The 18084-nt window shown below is 44.3% G+C and overlaps 1 protein-coding gene across 1 annotated transcript in view; it reads left to right on the top strand.

Annotated features, from left to right (window-relative positions):
- LOC106742412 overlaps window positions 1–18084 on the top strand; it is a 165581-nt gene that overhangs the window by 46482 nt on the left and 101015 nt on the right. The window contains 2 exon segments of the mRNA XM_014615325.1: window positions 4859–4904; window positions 5759–5931. Of these exon segments, the coding sequence (XP_014470811.1) occupies window positions 4859–4904; window positions 5759–5931 (219 nt within the window).

Genomic DNA, 18084 nt, shown 5'->3' with positions numbered 1-18084 from the left:
TCGGGAGTTTCCGATACTTCTCGATTCGCGCGGGTCTCACGTTTTCATTTCCAGGCGGACGCAGATCTCTCTCGATAAAAGTGCATACCGCCACTACAAAGTAGCCCAGCAGCGTGGTTAATCGCCGGTGATATCGATGGCATTGCCTGCACACGCCCGTGTTCCCATTGTACGCGCTCGAACGTTGCGATAATCCCTTGCGGAATTCATTCTGCATTGGCGGAGAGAAGGATCGACGATGAAGCTCAAATCAAAAAGAAATCTACTCGAGATTGAGATACTTATTTTCTCACAACAACATTTTAATTTCTATATTTGACGATTGCGATCAACTTTTTGCATTTCGTGACAAATCTTCTCACGCCGTCGTTCTTCCCGACCGAAGCTCCGCGATCTTACAACATTATTAAAGCGCAAGCCGATCCGATGGATGACCCGGAAAGAGAAAGAGACTTTTTTTCGATTCTACTTTCTCCGCATGGCGAGCGTCGCTGCGTTGTTTAATTTGAAACAGCGTCACAACCGGTGCACATGGGCGCCGCAGTCTGGATCCGCGCACCCGTTTTTCATAACGTCCTTAACGTATAAACCGTGGTAAACCTGAAGAGAATATCGAAAATAGAGAAAAATATTCAGGTGTGGCCAATGGAAAATTAATAGTATATATTTTTTTATAAATTCTAACAGATAGAAATTAAATATTTCATAAAGATTCTATCCCCCCCCTCTTTTTTTTTATATATATATAAAACCTCGTCTTAATATTTGTATGCATAGAATGATTTGAAGAATAAACAGGAAAAAATAAGAATTAATGATACAAATAAGAAGAATATATGAGAATGAATGAGCGGAAATTCTCGAATAATACTCGGATCTGAGATGGGCAGAATTGACACTACGATAACGCGCCGCAACAAAGACGGACTCGCCATAACCCAATTGCGATGGATCTCCCGTCGTAACGGGGTCGCCGTGGCTCAATAGCACGTAGCGTTTAATCGATCGCTCACGCGAAAAATACGATTAGCATAAATAAAAGAGACACTCGATCCGGTATCGATACCCGTATCAATGTGCGGTCTCGTGGCGCGTTTGCCGATCTCATTTATCGATCGTCAATCACCTGGCGGGGAAAAAAGGGAGGAAAAGGAAGGGAACGGTAGGGAAAGAGAAACAAGCGCGAGTTGGTAGTGACTATAAAATAATAATGGGATAAACGCCTACGCGCGCGCATAGGTCCCTAATAACGCGAGGAAGTGGCTGTTCTCGGCCTGCTTCTTTTGGGTACGCCCACCGCGCGCATATTCGTCGTCTTAGAGACGAGCACACCGGCGGCGACCAGAGGAACCAGAGGAGGGACGACGAGAAGGCACGCGCGTGCGACGTATAATTAAAACCGCCTCTGCGAGGAATGCGTACGACCGAGAGAGAGAGAGAGAGAGGCGGCACGAGCGAAAAATTGGCCACGGTGTCCGGGTAATATCCGTGCCGGCTGAGATTATCGATAATCGAACGTCCATCACTATTCAGAGGATAGGGGAAAGAGCCCGCGGACACGGATTTTTTGTGCTATCATTCTCCATTCGAAAGATAGCGCATTCAGACTTTTCACACAGAAAATATTGTAGTAAAATTAGCACAATATTTTCTCCGTGTATTTTTCATTCTGAATTGTATGAATATTTTCATTCTTATTGAAGAGTGAATCTGATGTTCTCCACCGTCGCAGGAACGAATTCACTTTGATCGATTGAAACGTTCATTCATATGGAATCCGCGAGTTTGAATTTAGCTGAATTTTCGCAGTTTCGAGTGAGATTTTATCTCAAATGATTAAAAGAAAGAAATATTTAGCTTACCACAGAGAATGTGTGTTGCTGATTATAAAATTTCACAATGTACTTATACCAGACGCTTCTCTCTCCTCAGCGTAAGATGAATCGGGTGGGCAAATTTTGATCCTCGTTCTTATTACACGACCCTTTTGCCGAGAATTCCAAATTTCGCAGACAAGCCATCGTGAAGAATTGTGGCACGCCCTGATCGCGCACGGCAGCTCGTTTAATTAATAATTTCACAGTCGATTAATTCGCCTAACGTTTAATCATTATTTCACGCGACTTTACAACCAGACGGTGGTGCTAGACGTCGGATTTCCGGCTTAACGCGCGCGATCTCGTTTAATCGTTTCACTAATTATTTCCTTGTTATGCTCGTCGTTATCATCGATGATGATGGCGGCAATGAATAAACGACGATCCAACGTACGCATACATAATTTATAGCCGAAATGCTTCCTCTTACTCTCTCTTCCCCGAACGGGTCACCCTGTGTCGTCGGTATAATGCGATGCATAAATGCATGGAGGCACGCACTGCATGCACGCTTAACATAGATACGTATCTGACAATAAGAAACGCATCGACACACCGACGCATCGTGACGCCAGCAACGACGTGACGATGCACGTATATCGGCTTCTACGCGCGCATCCCCCTTTTCATCTCACGCGTTCTCCCGACCGAATGATATCCAACGAGAGAGAGAGAGATCTCGCTTGTTGTGCGTGAATAATACGACAATTCATTTTTCGTTGAAAGTCCAGTATCGTTAACCCTTTGAGTACTGAATTATTTGAAGATTATTATGCCCATGGGACGGATTNTTATTTTATTTAGATTAACTCTTTCGGTACATTTGACGAGTGAGACTCGTCATCTGCTTACTTGGGCATAAAATGTATTACTTTTACACATTAATCCATATAGCGACAAATTAAATCCGTCCCATGGGCATAAAAATCTTCAAATAATTCAGTACTCAAAGGGTTAATATGTAAAAGTAATACATTTTATGCCCAAGTAAGCAGATGACGAGTCTCACTCGTCAAATGTACCGAAAGGGTTAATTAACGATGAAGGATGGAGAAAAATATTAATTAATATTAATCTTTATATGAATATTAAGAAGATTGATGACGTGTTAAAAATAAAGTCAAGCTTTCTTGATGAGGCAACGAAAGAAGTGATTCGCCAAGAATCGACGAGCGTCGCGGTACCCATTGGTCCATTTTTCATTCGAAATCTAAGAACCTTGATATGATCAGGTTCATTGAAGAAATAATTTAACTCTGGAACGGATACTGGGTTTGTAACTGTTTCTCCCGCGTGCGCCGAGACTTCTCCGAAATGGAGATCCGATCTCTTCTTTCGGAATTGCCTCATTCAACGTGCCTTATCGCCTGGTTTATGGCTTTACGAAGACGGTCTTACTAATCCCTCGGATAAGAGGAGGCCGTCGACCTGTCTCAGCGACCAAGCCGTTTTATCCTCCGACAAATTTGTAATTTTCCCGACTTTTCACGCACGTCGAAATAATGATCGCTAATATTGCTTGAATCAAGCTTGAAGCTTGATTTAGGATACCGATCCCCTTAATTAATAGTAAAGTTCCGGTGAAAAGTGTTCTCGCTCGTCGAGAAACAAAGAGCGCTTCCTTCCCAGTCACCGTCTCCGTTCTTTTGAAATCCGCCCAGAGATCGGCGTACAATTTATCGCGATAATTGTTGCCCGGCTGTGTTAAAGCCGAGCCCCGCTTTCCTGCGTAAGACGTAGCAATTAAACCGGAACAAATTGGTTGTTAGGAATTGAGCTCTCTCGCGCGGCAGGCCAGTTTTATTGTGATTACACGGTGCCTCCGATAGATACGTATTCGTAGCTCGGAGGCAAGCTGATTGACTCTCGTCGATAATTTCTATCCGCCTGCGTGGAAGACCTTGCCGTTAAAGGGCCTTGAGAGAGCTCGCGTCCATCACTCTCTTTTGCGTACATACGGACAAAACCACGAGCTCATCCTCCGAACGAGCGAGCGCGCGGCGCTTCTTGCTCCAAAACCGTGTAATACAATTTCATGAAGCGCGCACGTTTATTATGGCGAAATTAATTACTACGTGCCAGATACATCGCGCTATTCTTTCGGACCGGTTTATTTCCATTTTATCGCAGCATCCGCGTGTCGAGAGCCCTCTTTGTCCGATTGTAAGACGATTTGCCATTCAAGTTACCGCCCGGACGAGCATTTTTGCGGGAAACACGCGTGAAATTCGCGCCACCGGCTCTACCGTGACGTTTCGTGGAGGACGATCGATCCTTTAAATGTCACGAGGTAATGGACACTCTCGACGAGGAGGTTGTCGGAAGATTCGGGGAGGAATTATCCGAACAAATCGCTTGAGAATCAAGTCTTAGCGCAAATTTTCGATATTCAATGAAAACAATCCGGTCTAGGAAGTTTAATCATCTTTGTAACAAGTTACTTTTTTGTTAAAACAACAATAAAATCGGCGGCAAAATGATTGGCAAAGTGGATTTTTCAAATATATCCAGTAAGATGGGGCCTCATGCTCTGTTTCGTGTAATACGAAAAAGAAGTAAATAATAACATGAAATTCTTCCTTACAGGTGAAATAGATAAAGTCTGCTAACTAACTTGCTAAATAATTGCAGTAAAACAAAGACGTTTTGCTTCTAGGTAATGGAAGAATAAATGATGAAAGTAAAAAACTTGTTCTGCGTTGAAATCGTCAATTTGATCATCGTTGTTAAGTAAAATATGTGTCATCGACACTTTCGTCTGATTATAAATAGTGATGTTTTGTTTCTCTCAGCTCCGAAATTGTTTAACTCGAATTTTTACAACGCACTTTCTCACGCGCACTAAAGCGACGGATCGAAAATCCGGCATATCGCGAGTCATACATTATACATGACCTCCCTTCTTTCTTCCTCCCCTCGCGTATGTTGGTCATTGTATTTTAAGAGCCAATTCTACCGCGCTTTTTTTTACTTCCTTCCAGATCCGCGGGGCGCTCGAGAATTGGGACGGCGGTGCCTTCAAACCGAGTGAGTATACACACACGGGGGGCTTCTTAGCGACCTTAACGAGTTTATTATGCCCGCGAGCCTGCTCTCTCCTTTTTCCCCTGCGCATCTTAGGAAACTGGTAAAGTGAGCTTATCAAGGCCTTCCTTTTCGATAATCGAACGTGACAGACGGCGATCGATAGTTAGGCTATCTGGAAGAATTCATTAATTAAGCGGCTTCCCTCCGAGTACTGCCCGCGATCGCCATGCATTCGAGAGAGTACTCTTCATCTCTCGCTCGCCTATTACCGTGAAATGACTATCACCGGCCATTTCGAATTTACATTAATAAGATCTTTTACGCCGGCGGCGGCGTCGATCGTAAGTCGGGGCGCGTTCGCGGCGGAATTTATTCGCGGCGGCGTTATCTCGAAACACGATACCGCGCGCATTTTTTTCGCACTCGCCCGCTCGTGACTCACGCCTTTTTTTCGCGCGACCGCCTGAGGATATAATTGCACGATGTCAATTCGTAGCGAGAAAGACTACCGTAAATTCGAGCGTGGCTCGCGTTGAATCCGCGAATTACACGGTGCTGGCCGTATTTCACGGCGCAGGGACGGAAAAGTGCGGATCGCGTGCGGAAAGGGAGCGAAACCTTTCTTCCTTTTCGTCGACGAGGAGAGGAAGAAACGCGTTAATAATCTCGGCCCGATGTTAATTTCTCCCTTTAATTTAATGTTCCGTTTCCCTCGTCTCAACACGTGTGACGTCGCTCTACTGTTTCTAACACGTGCTTCATTTTTGCCGTCGCTTGCACCGTTAATTACTTATCCGCCGGGGGGGTTTTTCCGGCGCAAGACAGATTTTAATTACGACCGACGCCGCCGACAGGTGACTTATTCCCCGGCACGTTTTGGAGCTCGTACTGGGAATACCTGGAGAGGTACAGCGAGGCGAGGAGGACTCTGGACGAGCTGAGAGCGACCGAGGACCCCCTACTGCATTTTCTCCGAGTCAGGCAGGCGGCAGCGAGGCACTCGCCTTCGTCTCTGCTTCTCCTACCGGTGAGTCTTTAATAACGATATTAAATTATAATATTAACAAATTTTATTCTCATGATTATTTGCATTGATAATTAATGAGGCCTCCATTTACATTTTGTGTAGTAACATAGTTAACAATCAATTAAATTGAAAATGATCGTCGAAGTGTTATGCAGGAATGTTTAACGTAGCGTCAGAAGATCAATACAACAAAATTTCTACAAAAAAACTAATAAACTTATAGAAAGTAGCTGTTTCGGCATAAAAAAAAGTATTATTTTAGTGCAGTTTATTAAAATGTCATACTTCGAAATGTGTAAAATGTTAAATAACGATCTTATTAGTTTATTCGTGTGGTAATGAAATGCTATTTGAAAGTGTGTTGTAACAAATGCCGGGCTAATTGGCGGGCTACTACGAAAACTAAATAAATAGCGATACAACATAAGCGATCGCTAGAATTCGTTACCTAATAGCGGAGATACTACCTTCTCCTCTATAATTTAATTGGCTAAATTAAATCAATATGTAATAATTAATAATGATTATATTTGCACGAATTAATAAAAATAGTGACGAGGGCATCGTGTGCAAATATTTCGGGGGAATTGCCGGATTTCTTTTTCATTCACTGTGTACTTATACGGTAAGAGAGTGGTCCGCGAGAGAGATCCGATCGCACGCGTCGTAAATCACGTAACCGTTGCCGAGTTAATCGATGTTAGGCGCGCTGTAACGCACGATTACGTTTGCTTAATAAAGACTCGGCCTTGCAAATGATAATTACACGCGTCCCGCTTGCGATCTCTCGGCGCGTAACCGAGGTATGCAGCAAAGTTATGCGCCGGAAAAGAGATGCCCGGGAATAGTGAAATGAATCCCGCGGTGGAATTCTTCCCTCTCCCTTTCTCCCACAGTCTCTCTCCCGAGATACATCCTCTAATTAATCGTGCCGTCATTAAGTCTAATTACGTTAATTCGTTCCGCGATTTCTTCAAACGAATACTCGCCGCCGCCTTGAAGACTATTTAAATTACGAATTTTACGGCCGAAGCGCTCGATCGGAAATCGACCTCTCGTAAAAGCTTTGCGAAACACGCGTTTCTCACTCTCCGTCGCTCCTGGGCGCGATTGTGGTGCGCTTCCCCAGTGAAAGTCTTATCTCGCGTCGCAACGGGACAGAGAGAGAACGTCGGTTTAACCTTTCGAGATTCTCGCGTGTATGCATGACGCGAGCCTTCCGTCATTTGAAGAAGACGTGATGAATGTAGAAGCGGACGAGAAATTAGCCGGGGGAAATTTCAGACCGGCTGATGATTATTCGGGGAGATATTTTAAGGGGCTGCCTCGAATAAGTAGCCCAATGTTTGAATTTTTCTGCTGGCCGCATAGATGTCTTTCTGAGGGATTTCGGGGAGGATTTGAAATTTAGTAAAGCCATTTCGGTGGCTAATTCCTTTAAACGTTTTTTCCTCGAGATGCCTCCGACCAATTACAAGCGCGTTTCGAGTTAATTCCACCGATAGGCGGCCGAATGAAAAAAAATCCGAGGCGCATCGGTGAGAAGCGTGTGTGTGAGATGAGCTATGTGACAGCTTATAACGGGTTGCATTGAACGGTTTCCCCTCGCGCGATGAAATCAACACCCGTTGAAATATCGATTCGGGCCTACTCTTCGAGAGTGGTGCGCGCCGATAAGTGTCGGCGGTTTCGTTGCTGAACACACAGTTATCTAAATTTGAAATCCCGATGCGAAGGGATTACCTCCCTGACGCAATTATTGATAATAGAATATAGCGGCGCAATTACTCCGGACGCGGCAATAGAATGGAATGGATTTCTTCACGTGTTTTCCAGCTCTTCCCCCCCATTTGTAATTCAAAGACGTGGGAGTGCGGTTTACTGGAACGTTACTTTATCAGATTCCGTCGGGAATGTTAACTATGAAATTTCACCTGACCATTTCTGCACCTGTGACTGTGGTAGGCTGCCTACGTGATGCCTTGTTGCACGTGGGTGTCCACGCAACGGTCCGCCCGTTTGTGGCAGGTATATGCCGCGTTGATATATTATTTACTTATCGTCGCTCGCTCGCTCGCTCGAGACAGACAGAGAGAGGCCGCGCGTATGAAATTGCGGTTACGTCGTTACGAAACGTTGATCTTGATCTCGCGCACCTACGCGCGCGTACAACCATGTGTGGCGGCTTATTACAGCATTTACAGCTATCTCCTATAACACATAAATCATATCCGAGTGTCTGGAATACTTTTACGAGCTAGGAAAAATGAAAAACGTCTATTTTTCTCATCGTGACCTATTAACGCCCACGCGACCATCTTACGCGATAATTTCTCGTCGCCAGATGTTTGCCAGGGAAACACGAGTCGCTTTGTTAAAGAAAAGCGAACAGAAGTGTCGGAAAAGCACGAAATAGAAGCGATATATTTCAAGGTGTGTCAAAATATACGTTTCTAACGGACGTTTCATACAAGTAGTACATCTCGTCAACACCGTTTCACCGTTGACAAAATTTTGCAGAATCGCTTTATGCGACAAGTTGGCGTAAACCTGAGATTTAGTTTTTTCTTTTTTAAATTTCTTTTCGATATAATTTTTACTCGGTTCGCACTTGTGCGTGGCGGAACCATTCATTGTTTCTCCCTCGTCGCAGAACGACGACGAGTGATTTACGAGGCGTCCCACCGCGGTAATATATGCCTCGCCGAAGGATGGTGACTCAAAGACGCGTGGAGTACTCGAGCGTGTCGAAATTGATTTTCCAATTTTCGTCCCGTTGTTTTCCGGATTTTCCCGGCATTTCGCGATCGTTCAACCGCTCCTTATCGGCCTGTTATCGACTCAAGAGCGAGGGGCGACGATAATCGTTTCCGTAATATACAAACGTGTTCGCGGGAAGTAAGCGCTCTCGACCGATGTAATAACTGTTATTAAAAGGATCGTTCTAATATCGGGCGGTCTCTCACGTATCGATATCCGCGCGCTTCTTCCGGGTGTTTCACCTGCGCGCTACTGTTCTGCCCGATCACAGTGCTCGCGATATTTCATTGTTTTTCTTTTAAGCCGAGTCCAGAAAATAAAGCTCATGTCGCAATCATATTTTTCATTTGAAAACCTAAACACGAATTGGCCGTCTTATGTGTGAGTTCGTAAAAATTCGTTGAGGTGCAAAACGGTGATCGTGTTCAAGATTAGTCAAGTATGGTGGGAGTTATTATGAATATACTATTATTGTGTAATATGAAGTCGGAATAATTTGATTCGCGTGCCACTCGACTGAAATTACACGTCGGAATGCTTTTTCATAAAATCTCTTAATATCTCATTATTTTTCAAAATATTATTATTTTCTCAAGCCATATTGCTCCGTCGTGTCGAATATTTTGTCGTCGTATTATGATATATTCGTGATGTTGAGGAACAACCTTTCAAGAGAGAGAGAGAGAGAGTCGTTTTGTTACACAAACGGTGTCTGTTCGCCGCAATTAATGACGCTTATTTCATCTGTGACGATCTTATCGTATCCTTTTGTGCTCCTCGATTTTATGATCTAATTTATTTCACGCGCGCGCTCAGTATGAAATTCCCGCGGACTTGTCCGAAATTTTAAGCCGACGGGAGAGAATTTAAATGAACGTCGCGGGGTCACGGTGTAAGCCGCGGTTAACCGTAAACTATGCGGGCCCGGTAACGGTTTCCTCGGTTCGCGCAATATATATTCGCGTGTGGATTCTGCGTACGTCACGGGGATGATGAATGACCTCGCGTCGTCATCGATGATCATCGCGCGCTGACAGGACAATCGAACTTTCCTCGCTGTTTAAGATAGTTGTCTCGCGACAGTATTATCGAAAAGTCTAGTATGATGTAAAGTTTAATATTCCACGAATAAATAGTGTACACGACGTTTTCGATTAATATCGCTACTCTGGGGAATTACAGCGAATACCGCTGCATCAGCCGTACATAAAATACGCAAAAGGATCTTCTTGCGCCGTCTGATTATCGTTGACGTCACGTTTTTGCCAGCACGCCCGACTGAAAATAATTAAGTGAGAAAATAAGGGCTCGATATCTATTCCGTCGACGATAAGACGCCGGTATGATCGTCCTATCAATTAATTCCGCGAGGATAATTGGCGAGGAGCGTGTACACAAAGTCATTTATTTGATGGCAACATTCTTCCCCCTTTCTCTCTCACCGAGTTGGATTTGACATGCGATAAGTCCCCCGCGGTATAATAGACGTTATAGTATGCCTCTGTGCACGTCGGTAGAGAGAAAGAAGGGCGCGCGTGATAGTGTCAACAGTGAAAACCGGCCGCTGCGAAGAATCTGGTTTGCCGCCGCGGTTACGCGGCAACAGCGCGAATAAATACGCATTTACAACTAATTAAAACGCGCTCGGGAAGAGCGCAAAATAAACGCGGCAATTTATAACGTCTTGTGGGAAAATCTTGATTCAAATCCCGGGCGTAAAATGTGTATCGCGAATTAAGAGCAACACATGAGTGGAAATTACACGCGTCTTTTGCGTCTCATTTGCGCGCGAGTCGGAGCGAAGGTGAGAAAAATTCGATCTCGCCTGCGAAGTCCTGCACTGACGGTGAATATTTTTTCAACGCTTATTATATTTATGTCGACGTAATATACGTTTTTATTTCATCCTCGAACGTGATTTCTACATTCGTAAGTTTCACACGCACAGCAGTTGACTGTCCAGCCTCTAACTTTTACCTACTTGATCAAGTTGTATATATTTTTATTTTACAGCCACTTAAGTGACTGTAAAGTTGGTGAATTTCAATCGGAGAAAGATATGTAAACAATCAGTAAGAGGAAATACATATGCACCTTTTTTTCTAATACTTTTGACATTTTATTTTGTTATAATTTTAGTCACAGCTCTATCTTCAGTAATGAGCACGCATAAAAATAGCCACGCTCTGAAAACTGCCAATTTCTGCACAATAAACTAAATGGAAAGTAAAATATTTTCTCGGGGTACACGGAAAAAAAGTTTGGTTGAATTAGATAATAAATAAACCAGACGCGTCTTCTTACAGCCACAAATTCTGTTTTCTTCAATCGTTTGGTTCAACTCTTGTTTTTTTTTTCGTGTATTGCACAGCCCCGATCAGACGCGAAAGAGTCGAACCACCAAAACGTGAACTTCACTCATGTTTTTCCCCCATATGTATTATGATGAATCAATGAATCCGCGACGCAAGGAAGGAGACACAAAGTGTCTGCGCCGTTGAAGAGTCGCGGAACCAGTTTTTCGAATTCGGGGAATCTCGTGCGCGATGAAGAAGAAGGTGGAGGACAAAGGGGGAAAGCGATGAAGAAGAAGTAGCCTCCTCTTCCCGATGTTCGATTCGTCTAGCCTTGGTCATGCGAGGATCGTATAAATCAAGCGAGCGACCAACTCTTGCCGACCATCCCCGGCGATGAATGTGCCTCGCACGTCCAATTTGTGTACTTTGCATATGTAGCCATATCGCAACGAATTAACACAAAGATTGAGAGACAAATTTGTAACGACACGATGAAAGGAATTGAATACAGGGAATTAGAAGATAGAAGTTCTTTTTTTAACCGTGGGTTATTCAAGATTCTCAAAAAGAAAAAAAAGACTCTCGCTGATCATCCCCTTTTCTTCGATCTGGAGATAAAATTTCTATGTCCGTCGATCGCGACGTGAAAGACGAATGCGTCGCTTGTGTGGTCTAGTGACACATCTATTAGCCCATTGACTCCCATCATCACGGAGGTGATGATGGACGACCCCTTCAGGTGCTAGAGACTGGAAAGAAGTCGTTTCGCCACGATCGATCGATCGCGAAAGCCGCGGACGTTTCTCGATCGCCGGCGCATAGGAAGTAATCGCCGCTTCGCCATAAATAACGCAACGAAAGCTATTAGTCATAGTTCGCCAAGTGTTTGCATCGCGGCTTGATCGCGTGTAAAATGTTCTCGCGCAATTATTTTTGCATCATCATGGAAGGGATGAGTAAAAAAAGGGATTTTACGTTGAAAAGAATCGAATGAAAGAATCTGCATGACAAATTTGCATGACGTTCACACGGGGAAAACGTCGCTCGATTACTCGGGAATGTTGTCGACACTTGGCGATTAAAAATCCGCGGCGTGAACGGTTCTGTGAATTACCAAGCCGGGAGATTGATAATAAAGCGTAATGAGGAGTGCATTCTCTCGGGAAATAATCGCCGGGAATCCTGGCAATGAAGTTACCGTCCATTCCAACAATTGCGAAACTCCGCGGAAAAGTGGCACGAAAAAAGCTTAAACGAGCTATTGTCCGGATTGGGCGGTTAAAAATATATCCGCCCCGTTCTCATGGCATGCAAACCACCGGCGCGGGGAAGGGAAATCGAACAATCGCGATTTGACCCCGAATTATAGAGAGAGATAATGGTAACGCAGGTGGTAGTTAAACGTCGATTATTACGCCGCGCTTGTGCATTCCGCTGTCCTTATTTGCACTCTCCGGCCGGGACCAAGCCCACTGCATTCTTCCGATCGGTGATAATTGCCCCGGACTTTTTATGCCGTCCCGGTAATTTTAATATGCGCCGCGTAATTGCACGTTTAATGAAAAACGATGTTCGCGCGCTATAACTACCGTTGAGGAAAAAGAAGACTCGTCGAAATCGCCGCACAGGTGTTACCAGTGCTGAAAAGGACATTTTTTTGCACATACTGCGATGGAATTATATCGAGTGAAAATCGGACGGTGAGTTAATAATGCGTCGCTTCATTGAAATCGGGAGCATGTCTTATATAAACAAGAGAATAAGGAAATTAATATGCCGCTCTCAAATTTAATTCGTTTGTTGGAGAAATTTTTTTGTTCAATATAATATGGGAGGTTTTGAGATTAGAAATTTGATTGGAAAATTACTGTAATTTGTGGCGACCATTTCTTCCTCTTTTTGCGTTTACTGCTCTATCGATACGTCACAGAATCACGTGCCCGAAAACTTTTATCGGCGATATAGGTCGCGAGATACATCTCCCCCCGATAAAGCTCCTAGCTGATGTCCCTTCATAAATTTTAATACACGCATAATTACACGGCCGCTCGGCTAATAATCGTCCGGGATTCTATCATAATAAATAAAGCCCGCGTAAATGAACGCGGTCTTGCCTGGCGCACCAAACAGAAGATCGAATTCGTTATCTCGGACGCGGCGGCGGTTATTTACGCGGAATTTCCGTAATCTCGCAAATTACGCGCGACTATCCGACCGCGGCACCAAAACCGAAGCGTAGTGTCCCCCACAACGAAGATACTTATTTGAAGTAATCATTTTGCACGGCTTTTTACACAAAACGTCACGATAGATTTCTCCCGCCGGTCGTAAAGATGTGCGTTCTAATGACTTCACCGTATGCCTTTTTTATTACCAGTCGGTAATATTTTTCCGCATAAATTGTCTCTCAGTGCTTTCACAATGCTCGCTTCGGCCGAAATCGACGATAACTTTCGCGATTCCTTTGTCGATGGTTATTCTGTTATAGCAAGTGGCGTGCTGATTTCCATTGATTACACAGAAGCTATGACATGGATTCGACGAAAGGCGGTTATCGTCGCGATGTTAATTTATTGCGCGATCGCACGCGGCGCCTATTTATCGCCGACGAGTAATTATTACTAATTGGACGGTTCGGACGTCGCCAGCCGAGGAGATTCCTCCGTAAGCGGGCGGATCACATGAGAGGTGCCGCCGAACAATAGGATTCGCGAGAGAGAAAGAGGACCTTGGAGATCTCTTTTTTTTTTTTCTTTTCAACCGGTTATATTTTATTACGTCGATCGCTGGACGTACGTTCGTCCGCCGGGGAATCGAGGCTAATCACGCTCTTATGCAATTTAACTTCGCTCGCCGCCGCGATCATTTATCTTCCGCCGAAGCCACGTTCGCGCTGACAACGCTCGCTAATCGACGGACAACCGCGAGTCCTTCGAAAAAAGAGCGAAATAATGGACTCTCGATACCGTAATGCACCGGTGGTGCCTTCGTGGTACCTCCGTTTCCCGCTCGTTCGGTTGATGACCATAATTGAAGTACAGTGAAGTAATTACTTCTCTGAATCATGCACTGACAGATCGATCTTTTTGGGGGGAAAAAAAACATCATTCGTACAACTACGTTCCAATTTCTTAGCATAAATTAACTTGATTGTTAATTTTTCAGTTTTATCCAAGTCATTAAACCTTCCGTCGTCGACTAAATGCTACAATTCCCGCGTCAGGTTGCCGACTTAACTCGATCTTTATTCAGTCTAACCCGAATGCAATTTATGCGATAAAATTTGCACAATCCTTGGCACAGCCGATTTTTGGTCTCAATGTAGATGAGTTCGACAGTGTGTTCGCTATATCGACTGTCTCGTCGATTATTTATTTTTCAGGCATCGCGGGCTAGGCAAGACATACGCACGTTTGCATTCGCATGGCGTAAAAATCATTCCTGCATATGCGTGTACAGAGTACTGTTTGCGCGCTCGGATTTGCTCTCGCTCAGTTCGCAGTTTATCGAACAAGACGCCGTACGTAATAAATGGAAATTACGTGATGTCGTTGCCGCGAACGAAAACACGCGCGTCTCTTATTTACGAACCAGTCTCACACGAACTAGTTGTTAGATCATTCTCCTCGGGCGCGCAACAGAAATGCTTCACCGTTAATTAACGCGAGCGATGCGTTAATCGGAGAAATTCGCGTCTACTCTACATTCTAGATGAAATCGACTGGGATCTGAAAACTGGTAATTCCTATTTGCAGCATCAATAGGAGACCTTTAAAGACTTAATGTAGAACTAAATTAGACTTAAAATAGGACTCGAGTTCCTATTTATAGCATCAAAAGAGCATAATAAAAGATTTTTGAAGACTTAATGTAGAATTAAATAGACTTATGATATAGAACCAAAATTTCAACTCGGTCTTCATTGATGACGGAATCGCGTTTTCATAACAGTTCGCGCGATGCACCTCTCTCTTTCTTTTCCTCTCCGTCATTTGGCTGCTTTCGTTTCCTATCCGCCCGCAGCGTTTCCGCTCCAACCGGTTAATTCGAAGCGCGGAACGCGCGCGTGAGCGAGCGCGGTGAAATCGAGCGATCGTCGATGTAATTTTTTTCTCGGTTTTTTCTTATCTTCATTACGTTCAATTTGGCGAACACTGTGAGATTTAATACTGCGGTGGAAAGCTCGGTGGAATATCGCATTTCGATGGTATTCTGACGGGATAGATTGATTATGCTCTCAGGGATAAAGTACAACCTCGTGAGCTGCGCGCGCGTTTTCGCATTGCGGAAATCTCGCGGCTCTTAATCAAACACGGCTAATTTCACTCGCGCACGCGTGTAAAGCCACGGTAGTCGCGGAAAATAAATAATAAATGACGCAACATTAATACGCCGTCGTGCGATGCGCGAGCTGATGGGCTAATTCGTTTCTTAATTATATAGATTTTGCGAGAGGCTTCTGAAATTGTTCGATTTCCCTGGAATTTCTCCGGGAATTTGTCTGATATAAATAAGATATGTAATAATGAGTCTCTCATAATGCGATAGTTTCCATCAAATCGTAGCTATAATTTGCGAGAGTTAGAAAGCGATTTAAATTATATCGCGATACCAACGTATTATTACTCGCTAATGATTCGCCGCAACTAATATTCGCGACCCAAATTGTAAAGTGCACGATCGTGTAATTTCCCGTTGGGAGTGAGGTGAAAAGTGAAAACACACGCGTTCGCAAAGTTTAATTCGCCGAAGTTGTCGTGATCGCTCGTTCGTTTTTTTTTTTGTTTTATCGGAGCGAGGCGATTCGGAAGGAAGAGCGAACAAGAAAAGAGAGAGAGGAAGGGGCGAAGAAAAGTTCTCGCCGACGATCGTTCGACCCCCCCAGCGTTCATCGAGCGTGTTACGGCGGGGATTCTGTTACGCGTTAAGACGAGGGAAATTCCGATGTTTCTCAGTGATAGCGCGGCTGCAGGTCGGTGGCAACTTCTTCCTCTCTCTCTCTCTCTCTCTGACGGCCGATAAAGGGAGAGGGAAAGAGAGCCACCGATATCGTTTATATTTAATATGCAGCCGGAGTAGTAAACGTCGTTAAGGCGTCATAAAGCACCGTACACACCGATCGTGTACCACAGCGGGCCTTTATGGGCCCGGTACGCATAACGTCGTTACTTGCGGCACGTCGTAAGTAACACGTGTAAAGGCGCGTTCGTACGCGCTTCCACACTGAATATAAAATACTTATGATGTGTACACACACGCACACATCGCGGAGCTGCTACGGGACCGACACAGGCCCGAATTTCGCGGAAATATAACTCGAGATAATCATTCTCGGAATTTCTCCCCCGCGTATTAATTATGACGTAAGGACGCGGAACGACGTATATCTCGCGTGACGGAGGAGTCGCTCGCAGCGTTGGAAGGCGATAATTTACGTCCGACACTCGATATTGATTGTAACCCTCGCGCCCGCCGAAAATTACGACACTCGAGAGAACATCGCGCCCGCTCTGTACACAGAGTCAAATTTATCGTGCCGGAGGGGCGACACCACAATGTGGTGAACGATGAATTTTATGAACGTGTTACCTCGTACATATATTGCGAACAAAATTGAGTAAAAGGATCTTAATCTCAGGGTTACGCACGGTTTGTCGTCCAAACTGCAACGGAGTCACGTTGAATGAAAATCGAGTCGGATCAACACACAGATTTGAACTACAAAAATTCGCCAAAAATTCCTTCTCTTTTCGTTTGTAAAAAAAAATTATAACAGATATCAAACAAATCCTACGCTCAAGTGTCCCCTTAATTTTACATTTGTTTCAGACAAAGAAGTAAAGAATTGGAAAATTTTGCTTAAAGAATTGAAGCAGAAAAATTCGCCATGTATGATCTTTCACCTAACTCAATTCAAGTGACGAATTTTATGGTTTATTAAAATGTATCAACTCGTATATTTATTTCCCTTTTTAATTGCGAGCGACGTTCATTTTGAGAGAACCCTTTTTTCGGATAAGTATCCCCGTCTTTCTGCTGTTTACGATTGCATACCAATGCGAGAGCACACCTAATGTAAAACACTTGATGTATTTTGCGATGCAGGATGCACTAGGGGAAACATTACGTGAAATTAATTCTCCGGGGATGGTGCGCGTTAGAGAGAGAGAGAGAGAAAGAGATCTGTTCTGTACTCTTGGTAAAATTCTAAGATGCGTGCGTATGCAAGGGGTGGGGCCGGATGTCACGCATACATTGCGTGCATCGCAAGCGCGGGACATTATTGCGGCATCGGAGCACCTTCTGGAATAATAAGCCAATCTCTCTCGGGGGCCGCATCAAACGCACAGGCAGGGAGTTCTCGGAAGAGACACTCAACCCGATCGCGAGGAAGTGTGATTTCACCGCGAGACTTTATAGTAAATTTCTAATTCGTAATATTACAAATTATAGAATTGAAATAAGGCTGTATCTCTGGTGGTCGTCATCAGATTTTAGGCGCGAAATGATCATTGAACATTGTTTCGTGTGTACGCTGAGAAACTTATTTAATTAACTGAAACAAAATTCTTGTTTGTTCCGTTTGACAACAAATGTTTTGGTTTGAGTCAACTAAGTGGATTTCTCAGTATAAGCGTTCCGTGCCGAAATTTTGTCAAACAGATCGTTTTATTTTTGTTAATATGAAGAAAGCAGAGGGGGCGCGAATTTCACGCCGCGCGAACATCCGCGATAACGCGAGCAACAGTGTTGTTACATTTCAATTATTACCGTATCTGCCCGCCGGCAAGATCGCCCACGGGAGAGAAAATGAAAATGACTTATTATCAAGAGAGAAGGACGGCTGCGAAAGGTGGATTTACGGCGATTTCGTTCGGAGAGAAATGTCTCGTGGACATCAGGCGGAAAAACTCCCCTCGCCCACCGGTATCTCTCTCCCTCCCTCCTCGTACGATTATACCGGCGAGATAAGCAGCGATTCGTAAGGTGTCGCGGATATTGAATAATTATTGCTCCTTCCTCGCGTGTTTCCGTTTTGTATCCACGTGCGACTCTTTTTGCGCCCGGGGCAAAAATATCTGTCGTCGGGGGGGGG

The sequence above is a fragment of the Dinoponera quadriceps genome, unplaced genomic scaffold (assembly GCF_001313825.1).
Source record: "Dinoponera quadriceps isolate SergipeBrazil2010 unplaced genomic scaffold, ASM131382v1 scaffold754, whole genome shotgun sequence".
Lineage (NCBI taxonomy): Eukaryota > Metazoa > Arthropoda > Insecta > Hymenoptera > Formicidae > Dinoponera > Dinoponera quadriceps.
This window is presented reverse-complemented; position numbering and strand designations above follow the sequence as displayed.